The sequence below is a fragment of the Dysidea avara genome, chromosome 10 (genome assembly GCF_963678975.1).
Source record: "Dysidea avara chromosome 10, odDysAvar1.4, whole genome shotgun sequence".
NCBI classification, from domain to species: Eukaryota; Metazoa; Porifera; class Demospongiae; order Dictyoceratida; family Dysideidae; genus Dysidea; species Dysidea avara.
The window spans coordinates 23,552,221-23,565,350 of NC_089281.1; the positions used below are offsets into that span (position 1 = coordinate 23,552,221).

Below are 13,130 nucleotides of genomic sequence, written 5' to 3' on the forward strand. Positions count from 1 at the left end.
CCAAAAGTAAATTAGAAAAGAATTTCCCTCACAGCTTGCTTTCAAGTGTATTATATGTAAGTAGTGGAAAACGCTTTTAATTGTGTGCTAAGGAAAAGGAAATGGTGTTGTACAGTGTCCTCTTAGGTTTCTGCTTGTATATACTATGGAGGTACATGTGCACAACTGTAAGGCAAAAACATATTCTTGCTAGACAATTGCATAACGTGTGGAAGAAAAAATTCATGAATTTTTTGATATAGCTGCATTTACAAACATTTTCTTGCATATTTTCCATCTATTGGAAAAAAAAACTTTTTTGAAATGCCCCCTGAAAAACTTTTGAATCTTCTCATTTCTTTAGTGAGCCTAGCTACTTGCACAAAATCTCCAACCCTCTCGCACAATTTCATGCCTTAGTATTCATATGGCAAGTGGGGATGGTTTTTAACAGTGTTTGAATCACATAACAATCTTGTGGGCATGAGCATGATCAAAGCTGGTTTTGATGTTTTGGCATCATGCTAAACTGCTACACATGATGCTAGCATTGGCAGAGAAGACAGCTGGGGTATGCAAAGGTTATCAACTGTGAAGCAATATTGTAGCTTCAATACTCCACCCTATCTCATGTGCCAATTTTCTTGTTGCACTTTATCACATGAGTGCCACTGCTACACTGATTTGCATTGGTCCACCAGAAAGTATTTGTGAACAGGCCTGTGAAAACAGGGCATGTGGACACAAACTACCAGTGGCGGATCCAGACTTATGGAAAGGGGGGGTCAAAAATGAACTGAGGCACTACATTGTCTCTGGTTTGATAGGGAAGACCAAAAAAAAAAAAAAAGTCACAGCCAGCTGAAAATAGCTGCCCACCTCACCAACCACACATTTATAGCTGATAAAGTACATAAAAATCCTTAAATAGCTCACTACACACTGTTCTAATACTGTGACTGCTTTATTAGAGTGACTGCTCTATTAAAGTATCTCGATCTTGGTATACTGAAAATTTGTGGAGGGGGTCAAGAGTCCCCTTTGACCCCCCCCCCCCCCCCCCTGTATCCGCCCCTGCAAACTACACCCCATCACATATCACATTGCATCTCATTACCAGGATGGAATATCTATATTCTGTAACCTGCCTTATAAAGCCAATTAATTATTTAATAAGTGCTGAAGATTGCATGGAAATACCAACTTGCCATGGGTGAGGCAGTGTTATTTGTATGGTTTGTGCTGTAGTAGCATATAAAATTAAGTAGCATATATTGCACGGATTGTGGAAAAACATGATTATATGATTCTGTTGGTACATTCAATAACATGTATGTATAAATTGAAGGATTATATACATGTGGAACAACCTCTTAAAATATTAGTTTGTAGTTGATGTTAAATTCCGAATGCATACAAATATTGTTTATAGAGCTTTTCATTTTTTAGTTGTTTAGGTTATTATGAAATGGATTTTGCTGCTGGACATAAGTGTTCTATGTGTATATGTAGTTAGTACATAATAGAAAATGTATCCTTTGTTTTAACACTGTTTTGCACCCAACTGTAGCCTTCATAGCAATTGTCATTAAATTGTTATAAACTATAGCTATGTATGTTATATGCATATGTTTTTGTACACTTTTACACATATGCATGCACCTCTATAACCGTCTTACAGTTGTAGAACACTCAGTGTGTTTTTAAATAATATGGCTATTATAACATATCACAATGTTCACAGAGATAAAGAGTATAAGTAGGATATATATCTCCTACTCTTGGTTGGGTTTACCTAGGTAGCACAGTATGTATCCAGGTGTAAAATCTAAAACTTTAGGTTTACTAGCTACTTCCCTTTGACACCATACAAAGTACAATAAACTTTTGTGAAGTGTGTGCATGGTAAACAAAGCTTTGTATAAAGCCTTGTACTCTAACTGGTTTGGTAAGCTTTACAGTCCATAACTTTCAAATTGCAAACATGTTATCTAATTAATTGCTCCAAGTGGGATGGTAGTCTCATAATAGTATTTATTACAGATCTTTGTGATGAATTGGATTAATTGTACTTTACTTCTATATACCCCTAGTGCACGGGCAGTCCGACAATCAAAGGAAATAAAAACAGAGTAGCTACTAAAACCCAGAAACAGTGGGATTCAACTTCCAATCAAAATGTATATTTATGAGGTAGCAAAAACTTGCAACACTGCTATATATAGCCAGTGTTAGAGACAGGCATTCCCTTTTTTTGCATAATATGTAGTAATTAATATTGTTCTGTGCTGCAATAGTCACTATGACTATTGTGCAAATTATGGTACAGTCATCTGCTAGTTGTTATAAGTGGACAGCAATAGGTCCACAACTGGGCCTTGTATATATAAAAGCAAAATGTAAATAGACTTTGGCAAAAAACATTACACAACGATAATCAATTACTTGTAAAAATGATCTTTATAGATTAAATAAAAAATCTGGTGCATCATAATACGTACAAAAATTATTAATAGGCCAAGGCCCTCTAAAGAATACTCAAAATCAATTAAGGCTGTACACAAAGCTATATATAATTAGAATTATGCTAATAAATAATTTTTTACAAAGAAAAATGAAAATGACTCCCCAGAAGCACACACATGCTTTCTTGGAAGTCCCAGTACCATTGTCTACTAGCCTTAAGACAACTAAACTGTATTAGTTTCTCATCCCTGCCTGCATCATTTTTCTTACTGCATCAAGGATTGTTTGTACTTCTGGTGGCTGAGTGCAGCCATCCATAGCCCTTTTAAAGTGGTATAAATCAAAATTTGGTTTAGCTAATCATTTAGCTATGTATACTGGCATCCAATCTAACAACATAATATGTTGTGAAGTATATAAATTTTCTACCAAGTCTGTTTATTAATTTTTATGTCAACATGTTAACATATTTGGTTATGCTATAGATTGCTAGATGATTGGGTTCAGTATTATCAATTTACTGTCTTAAAAGAGAATGTCAATGCGAACGCTACAGAGAATACAACTATGTAATGAGTCTCATTGATGATAACAACAATGTAGTATTTCCATCCACAATGAACGTGCTGTCCAATCTTAAAGAACATAAAAGTAAAGGGTCCAGATGAAATCCCAACTGTGTTATATACTGAAGAGGCTTTCCACAGGAATATCTCCAGCTTTAACACTGGTTTTCAAGCCTCTATGTTGTAACATATTCAAGTAGCTAACTGCACACACAAGTAGGGGAAGAAAATATAAACTAACAGCATGAAAATAGAAAAGCTACATGGGTTGATTCTTGTTTACAACAGCTGCATAGTTACATGATAAATAATGAATAAATGTTCATTTGCCAGCACAGCATAATGAATTCAACCACACAAAAGAGTATTCATGAGAGTGAGAAATGGGAAACAGTGAATCTACTTGGAGTGGCCTAAACTAGACATTCCATTTATAAGGTGGAAATGAAGTGAAGTGAGCAATTGACAGCAGTAGCAAAGTGGTAAAGGATTTAGGCAAGTATATAGGTGTGAAGGTCCCTGGTTTGAAACCTAAAATATTTTTTAACATTAATTCTTCATGCACATTTTTTTTGATTTCTTTGTGACTTTTCTATTAGAATATCTTGATCATGAAAGGGTCTTCCACACACATTCAATTTACCAACTTTGACGACTCATAACTTTAGATTGAAAAGGCTATTTACTCAAAATTGGCCGGTAATGAGCACCATCATAGCTTAGTGGATAAAACAATTTAGGTTGTTATAATTCTTGAGCACTGAGTTATGGTCTTCCGAGTTCATATAGAACTGGATGTGTGTGGAAGACCCCTTTTTGCAAATTCGGTCACATATTTGGTTTTTGCTTTATCCTTATTACTCTAAGTGCTTTTACATTACAAAAGGTTCATGCTACGATGGCCAGTCTATCTACATACTGATTTTTAATTTGTTTCTGTCACCTGCAAGCGTGACAAAAAATGCACTTATAGTTTTGAAAATTGCTTGTAACTTTGTGCCACTTTTACCAATCTGTGCACAAATAATATATTGTAAGGTAAATGTGCTATAATGTTAATTATATAACAATCCAATAATGTTTGTGCAAGTTATGGTAAGTGTTACAAAAAGAAATTTATGGAAGATGAAGAAAATACTAATAAAAATAAGACAAACTTTAATTTGAGTACAAGTAATCTCATGGACCATTTCAGCTCAAATTTGGTATTGAGGATATTCCACATTGAGAAATGCTTCACAGACAAAAATGGGCTATTACAATGTAGCTGTATGAAGTATGAATGCTTGAAAATTGTGTTTGTAAAATACACACTTGTCTGTTGTGTGCCCGAATGCATAGACTTTTCTTGGCTGCACAACACTATCATGTTCCCTGATTAGAAATTTTATTTTGAGTACATAGGGATCATAGAAATAAAAGCAATGAAGCAAGGGAGGTCATACAGCTATACTAGTTGGACATTTAATCCCTACTTCGGTCATATGTATATGACTGAAGTAGGAATTCATTGTCCATTAATATAAGGAATTCATTGTCCAATATTTGTAATGACCTCCCTTGTTTTTCCCATTGCTTTTACTTCTATGATCCTTACTAAATTTCTATTTTTTCTCACACTCATTTATTTACTTTTAAATATAATTTATTAGTGGTGAACTAGCACATACCGCATAAAAAGAAAGAATGACATAGCTATCAATTGAGTGATCAGCGCACACCCAACAATTAATCAACTATCACTACAAGAAGTGCCTCTGAGTTACTACAGACATCATGTACTTGTGATAGCCAGCTCCACTGAAGCCACCATGTGGTACTGTTCAGACATGGGTCAAGCCTTAAGCACCTTAAGCACTTGTTTAGAAGTGCTTACAAGTGTTTGTTACTGTGCAGCATTTGTGCTTGTGCTGGTACTTAACTACTTATATTTAAAAGTGCTTGTAAAGCACAAAAGCTGCCAGCTCTTATCAAGCGTCATTTAACAGCCAAAAGGTGCTATCAAATGTGAATAATCGTTCTATCTGGTGTACCTGTAGAACAATTATTTGGTGTAGCAGGGAAAGTCTTCAGGCCTGAGTGGTGCAGATTGAAAGATGAAACTTTTACTGATTGATGTTTGTTCATTGTAACATTATATTATTTTGATATAAATATAAATATTGTTTGTTAATAAAGTAAAATTAAGTAATTATATCCAGCACTTTTATAGTGCTTCACTTTGTAGTTGTGCATGGCATTTACTAAATCACAGCATTTGTGCTTGTGCTTGTACTTAAGCACTTTAACTATACAGGTCCTTTAAAAGTGCTTTAAGCCCTTGACCTAAGTGTTTGACCCATGTTTGATACTGCTATGTGCTAGTGGACAAAAGTATGCATGTACTTTAGCTACTGTGGTTGGCAAAAGGTTAAGTGACATTGAACAGTAAAGAAATCAAGGTCGTAGCTTTAACTATAGTTATACTTGGCTGGAGGTATCAGTGAGTTAGTCAGTCAGTCAGCAGAAAATTCAATTAAATAGAAATCTCACAGAAACCTGTTGGATGGGTTTGGGATCACTCTGCCGGCTTTTTGTATTATAGTACCCAAGCTGTGATGAAGGAAAGATGAGGCTGGTTTTAAACTACCAGAAAATCCCAGACCTTCATGATCCCTACTATACAGTACTACCATGCTGTATGATAGGAATAATGTTTATGTCCATCCTGTATATACGTATATATAGCCTTGATGTGTCTGAAATGAAGTTTGACTGAGACTATACAATCACAACTTTATTATACATATTGTAAGATTTTGTCCACACCTTATCATGTATATGTATGCATATTAACCTTTTCTGTTAGCTGTTACTTATTTTGTACAAACTGTAGATGCACCTTTTGTATCAAGTATTACTGATAATGCATACATGCCAAAAATAGCGACTAGTATTTTCTTTTTCAAAAATTTGTAGAGGAATTTACATGTAAAATTGTGATGATAATCAAATTTATAATAATAGAGACATACCAATTTACCAATCTAGTATGGATTTGGATGATTTAAACAATATGCAATTTTTATAAGCAATGATTCAATTCCGATCTTTCTAATAACCATGTCTAACTCAAGTATACTGGACTTACTCTGTCATTTCTGTTCTTCAGTTTGGCAATATAGACTAAATAGTTACCCTTTTTGTTAGTCACAGTACAAGAAGCCATATAATTATGCATGACTGCTGTATTCAGTGAAACTTTCCCCTAACCTTCTAAGAAATGACGAATAATGCTGCACTAAATGGAGTAGACCATTTGAATACTGTGCTACATCAGTTTACATACCATTCAAACATGGAATATTCTGGGCAATCTTGGTAGGAGATTGCATTAAATATTTGTGTGACATTTTATATGTATAACTGTTGCAAGCAATCATAAACCAGACTTTTTTGTGTATTTATTGTAACAATGTCTGTCTGCCTGCATTCCCATTTTGGGCTCCACATATTATGCAGCATGGCCTTAAAATGCATATGTATTAAAGTGTTTGCAATCCTTTACCCATAATACACTATGGGGTGTAAGCCTGTACCAATTATGCCAGCTTAATAGGCTTAATTTTTGAGCATACTCACTCAAATAAAGCATAAGGTGGTGACCACATTCAATATGATAGGGAGGAATGTGGTCAGTGTATATTGTATATGTTGTGCAGTTTCATCTCAATCATAGTCGTATTGTTATGTATATTTACCATGCATAGGTGACAAATTGAGTGTGAATCATAAACTGCTGGTGATCACAATATATACTGGCTAGAGCTTTTATATGTTATTAAAGTATAGTAGATCTGCATTTTAGAAATTCATGACAGTAACACAAATCTATGCTTGCGTTTACAATTTTTGCATGTCTGCATGTCTGCATGGTCATATTCACTCTTAATTTGCTTATTTAATGACTGTAGTTGTTAGCATACCTTGCCTATTCAGCACTTTGCAAAAAAATGTGTGGAATGAATTATTACCTATAGGAATGTGTGCATTGAATATTACAATAACATTAACTCATTGACAGTGGACCCATAGGCTGACTATTGTAGTATATACAGCCATATTAATTTTCACTGAGGAGTTTGTGCAGATACATATAGATAATACCCCTATGAAGTGTCTTTACAGTACATGATCATCGAATCTATGGCCATTAAATTTTTTACTACTGGTACAGAAACCACAAAAAGTAGGCAAATAAACAATAATATACTTATACAGCAATTTCCATTTGCCATCATGTTGCAACTTACAAATTAAAAGTATAAACCTCATGATGGGTGTGACCATAGGATGAGATTATTTAAGTGAAGCTCTTACGTAAAATTTGAAATGTATAAAAAATTATGTTTATAGCTCATCAGTAACAGTTTCTAATACTATTTCTTCCATTGGAATGTCTTCTGGTCCAATATCTACTTCATCATTGATGAAGAATGATGCTTGATCTGATTGACTTAACTTCCCATATTCCTTCTTTAGACGTCGATATTTCCTGAAATATGGCTAACATGTAACCAGCCACAAATGTATTATCTAAACACTCACTTTGTGCAGTACACAACAGCTATAGCAAATACTATGACCACAATCAGCAGAAGTATTCCAATACCCATTCCTAAACTCAATGATAGTGAAGACTCCTCATTGCTTCCTAAATTGCCTGAACTTTCTCCACTATTGCCTCCTTAGTATAGCATATAAACATGTCAAAAAATTGCAGATATGTGTGTATGTACCTGGTGTATGTGATAATCCCAGTACTTCTGCACTTGAAGCTGATATGAAAGTATTACTGTTGGGGAGCAGAAACTGGTAGTGATCATCTAAAATGATTCTGGTCAACTGAAAAGCTATCTACAAATGAAATTAGGGAGTGCTTATTCTTTAAATAAATAAATATATAGACAAACTTCAGTTTCATTTGCTGATGCAGATGATTGTGTAGGAAGGATATCAACAAACACCACCAGAAGGTTCCCGTCATTTTCAATGCTACCAGCAGTTGCAATGAGTTGCCAATCAGGTAAGTGGTGTTCCTGTAAGTAAACAATGTTGACTTGAAACTTTCATTGTATCTTTGAGCTACATACACTGAATTAACTATACAAGTAATAATAATATAACTTGTACATAATTCTGCATTCTATCGGTTGTAGTCACTATTCACTTACTGTAGTAAGAGTGTTGTCCACCACATCTGAGAATTGCTCTCTCCAAAGTGAATCCTCATAACTGACATTTGCTTGTGGCAAGCGTCCAACATCAAATTGTAGCACTATGGTAGTAGTGGTACCTAATTGACATGATTGTGATACACCTTAATTTCACTTTGTGTGTGTGCGTGTGCACGCATGTGTGTAACAGTGTGTGTGTGTAACAAGTACTAGTGTGTGTGTCACAGTGTGTGTAACAGTGTGTGTGTGTGTGTGCATGTGTGTGACAGTGTGTATACAGTTGTACTCACGAACAGCTTCTATAGCAAAACTAACTGACACTTGAGACACAAGATTACTTGCAGTAATGATAACTTGATATGTACTGCTCACACTATAGGAGAGGTGTGATATTATCACATTGGGCGTGTGTTCATAATATAGCAGATTTGGTTGTGTTTGGTGAGTAGCATCTGATAATATTGTCATATTTACAGCTCCATTGTAAGACACATTAAAAAGATCATAGAGAGAGATAGCAATTGTTGTCTGTCTTTTAACCTCAACAATGGGAGGATATTCCAATTGGATCTCACCAATTTTTTCTGTTTGTGAATAAATACCAGTGGATATAAATTAAATGTATGCAATATAACTAACGTCTGATGCTGATCATAAGAGAAGCCATCAAAAAATTGTTTCCTGATACTGACACAACAAATACTCCAGCAAAAGGAAACACAAGAGAGAACTGTGTATGGTCAATGCCAGCTGCACTCTTAAATACTGCCATGCTATCTTGGTTTGTAATGGTCCAAGTGTAATTGATACCAACCTAACAAATATACAATGTGTTTGTCACATGGTGTATGCTTGCAAAGATTTCAACAACTCTTTCTGCTATACTATTAAGGTACCAGAGGTTGTTGTGTATATAATGACCTACTGAGAAAGGGCTTAAGTGCACATGAGCTTATTCACCATGCATTCTTTACCTTTCATTATGACTGAAGCTGACTAGATAATTCTATTAAGCAAAAGCCAAGAACAAATGTGACCGAACTTGACAAAACCAGGCTTCCTTACACATCCAATTCTTTGACTAATTGTAACATGACCTACCAGTATGCTATTGACCTGAACGTTTCACACAATGCCTCCATAACATTACACAACTACAGGTGAAAATTTGAAGCTGATGACATATTCTTGCATTGAGTTATGATCTCTCAAAGTCGTAAAACTGAATGTGTGTGGAAACCTGGTTTTGTCAAATTCGGTCACAAATGGTTATGGCTGTACAGTAATTGTACATACTAGTAATCCAATTCATTATGACGGTAACCACTGGGATAAACTTACATATTGCAAAATAAGATTACTGCATAGTGAAATGACATGTATACTTATCATTATACAGAAATGGTAAAAATGCTTGTACAATATTAAGTCATATGCTGTCATTGTAGATACATAAATAAAATTTTACTTGCCAGTAAATTATATGCATAAACTTAACCTGATCTGTTCCTGTTACAGAAAATGTGATATTTTCCCCAACAGATACAACTGTGGGTCCAACAATACTGAGGTGGTCATCCATTGCTACAATTAAAGGGGGTACATTCACATTAGCACATGATATAATTTGTGAACAATCAGTAATAATGCGTAGGTTATTGTAACAGTGTAAACAAGTTGATGTTATGCTACTTCTAAAAACCAGGCACCTATGTAGCTAATACTATCCCATTCTAACTAAATAGGCAATTAATCAACCATGTATATGATCTAGTTTATATTCATGCGGCTATCGCCATTATTTTAATAATTAGATTTGTAAATATTGTAATTTACCATATTTTGTATTTCATGAATTATTTGTAATTTGGTAATTACGTTGCTATATATATATATATATATATATTGGAGGAAGACTGAGTGTGGCCCCGACTAGACATTGGGTGACCTGCAGTTCGAATCCTGGGGTTGGAGGGATTTTTTCCTTACTTTGGCCCCTTTTCTGTTACACCTTATCAGTCAGTAAGTCAAGTCACTAGGTCTAAGTCCTTGAAATTAGGTTAGGTAATCCTAAGGCTGCAGCACATGTTGCTGTCAGACCTTCAGTGCTGGTCACTGTAAAGTGCTAATAATAATAATATATATATATATATATATTTATCACTGTGCAGAAATCATAAGAGATTATAATGCATAATCATATTACAAAACTGATCAAGTGTAGGAGAGTTAATTACAATGGGGGAGCGAGTTCCATAACTTAACAGTGGAGGGAAAAAAAGGAAATTATGCACTGCTAAGGAAGTGTAACTACAACAAACTACTTTAAACCGCAAATTATGCACAGAAGTATCTTTTCAACTGTTTTATAGTGTGTCTATCGTGTATTCTCACTCGAATTGTTTAGAGAAGCCTTGAGGCTGCCCTTCATTTCTGTTCGTGTAAACACGGGTACCCACCCCTTTTAATTCAAAGGATACTCTATTTCTGGTAGCTTAAGAGGGGGTTGTTTTAAAGCTGTTAAGGTGGCTCAGTACAGTTCTCATAAGGTTTCAAAAGTGTTGTGTAAGCAATCACATTAGCAGTGAGGCTTAAATATAATCATCACTGTTGTTGTCAATGACCACCAGTTCCTGTCATTTGCAAATGAATATAATAATGTGGCATATGCACAAATCATCACAGCATTTAACGAGATCGCTGTGCGCTCTTATCACAAGCCTCAATACAAATGGACTACTTGCCAGTTTTTCAAGATACGACTGTTGAATTTTGGATGGGCAAGCAGTAGTAAAATACGCTGCAATTGTGCAGCAACCAATTTTTAATATTCATTTCTGCCTGATAGTGATGAATTTTAAAAAAAGCCCGGCATTTCAAATCTTTGTGAGATATGGGTAGAATTAATGCATGAACTAAAAACCTGATAAGAAAAGTAGCTCCGCAAATCCAGCTTCATGGGTAGGTGGGTGGGTGGGTGGGTAGGTAGGTAGGTAGGTAGGTAGGTACACACACGTTTTTATGAAAACAATTTTGGTAAACTGGGTGCACGCCTGGTTTAAAAATATCCAGCTTTAGCTGCTGTCTTGCACAATGATTATAAAATTCGAAGTCATTTTGTGTGGAGTGGCACTAGTAATTGAAAGCTTACTCTGCAGCTATTAGATTAGGTATACATAGAGAACAATTAGGCTCTTTTGCTTTATATATCCTACGTATACAGTGTATTTGGTCTTCTGTCCACACTGCAATTTATCATATTGCATTCATGGCAGTACCTATAGTTTCATCCCCAGCCACCCATGTGCTTGATCATGTGAAGGTATCTGGTGACATTAATTTTAGTGAAAAAATCAGAACAAGTATGCCTCTTGTACACATTCATGCTTAAAATCAATTGAACATTTATGCTTTCCAGCTGCTTAAAGGATGTTTGCTTTGGAAATCTTGCTGGTATGATAAATGAAAGTCAATTAACACTTCATGTATGAAAACCTTCATAAAACTCCATTTAGAGCGATGAACAACTACAAAGAAGATCCATAATCAATGACTACACTGGTTTTTTATATCAAGTGTTACTATATACCAATGTACATTTCCTGGGCCAAGAAGTTTGACTATATAATGTCACCAGATGACTTTGGCTAGGCCTGCGTAAAATATGCCAGCATAATAAAAAGCATAATAGGATGGAGTGGTATGCCAGTATATTGCTAACATACTAGGTAAAAATTTCAAACTATGCAGCATAATTCCATGAAAATAGATCAATACTCCCTAATAGAGCAGTCAGTAGAAGCTGCAAACTGAAATCCTATCCAAAATCAGCATATAGCTGTAAAAAAGTGTTCATCCAAGTAATTGTGACAAAAAGTAGTGTATTGACATGTGTGAGATATTGAAAATTGTGAATATTAATCAGATAGTACAATTTTTAAAGTGTTAATGAGAACTACTATGTGATGCGGCTAATTTTTAAGTCCTGTGAGCATCTTCATAAATGCCATTCAAATTCTCCGATAGCAATAAATAGTTTAAGTTTGGCCACCTTTCCTGTATACTGAGCACTCAAATGCATTGTACATAGCTCCTTAGATCGATACTCTCTATTAGAACAGTCACTTTTGTAGTGAAATACTCTAATAGAGTATTCACTGATTGAATGAAACGTTCCAACAAGAAAGGTTGCTAACTTAGGAGCATAATGCAAGCATAATGGGAACACTGAAGAGCTATCATAATGGGTAATAATTGTGGGAAATCCTGAAAGAATTTTGGACTAAATTTTGAGCATATTTGACTCAGGCTTAACCTTGGCATAATAAAGTATAAGGATGGCTGGGGATGAGACTAGGCAGTACAAAAAGTTAATAAAAACTTTTGGTGAAAATGTATTATGTCACAGCCATTGATCATGTACACTAAGGCATGGTTTTAGCTACATACACTGCATATTAATTCAAATACCTTGTTTAATATCAACACTTCCGGTGTGTTCACCTTCACTAACAATATTTGATGCCATTACAGTAAAGGTCCAATTTCCCTTTGTTTGGTAGATGTGGGATATAGTAGGATAAAGAGACCTAGCAGTGTTGCCATCACCAAAGTCCCATTGGTAGGTTACATCTCCATAATCATAATTTCCAAGTCCACAATTCAGGCTGACATCAAATTTAACATTTGTTGCATTGATGAATGTATTAACAAGGACACAGATAATTGCATCTAGTGAAAAGGATCACATACAGCAACAATGTATAATGGGTAAGCATCTTTATTATGGTACAGATTCAGTGTAATGCCACGCTTGCTCATGAGCATTAGTATGATACTTGTTTGTCTCCATATTGATACAGTAATAAATTGCATGTTTTTCTTGCAAAACAATGTTTCACCC

General features: G+C 35.0%; 1 protein-coding gene across 2 annotated transcripts in view; it reads right to left on the reverse strand.

Annotated features, from left to right (window-relative positions):
• Window positions 1-7,181: 7,181 nt before the first annotated feature.
• The window catches only part of LOC136237149 (uncharacterized), a 70,725-nt gene continuing 64,776 nt past the window's right edge, over window positions 7,182-13,130 (reverse strand). For both annotated transcript variants that reach the window (XM_066027457.1, XM_066027456.1), the window contains 9 exons: window positions 12,698-12,958; window positions 9,726-9,811; window positions 8,867-9,041; window positions 8,518-8,811; window positions 8,225-8,346; window positions 7,964-8,089; window positions 7,790-7,907; window positions 7,599-7,737; window positions 7,182-7,545 (listed from right to left, as the gene is read on the reverse strand). In XM_066027457.1, the coding sequence (XP_065883529.1) occupies window positions 7,401-7,545; window positions 7,599-7,737; window positions 7,790-7,907; window positions 7,964-8,089; window positions 8,225-8,346; window positions 8,518-8,811; window positions 8,867-9,041; window positions 9,726-9,811; window positions 12,698-12,958 (1,466 nt within the window). In that variant the 3' untranslated portion in view covers window positions 7,182-7,400. The remainder of the gene's footprint in view (window positions 7,546-7,598; window positions 7,738-7,789; window positions 7,908-7,963; window positions 8,090-8,224; window positions 8,347-8,517; window positions 8,812-8,866; window positions 9,042-9,725; window positions 9,812-12,697; window positions 12,959-13,130) is intronic.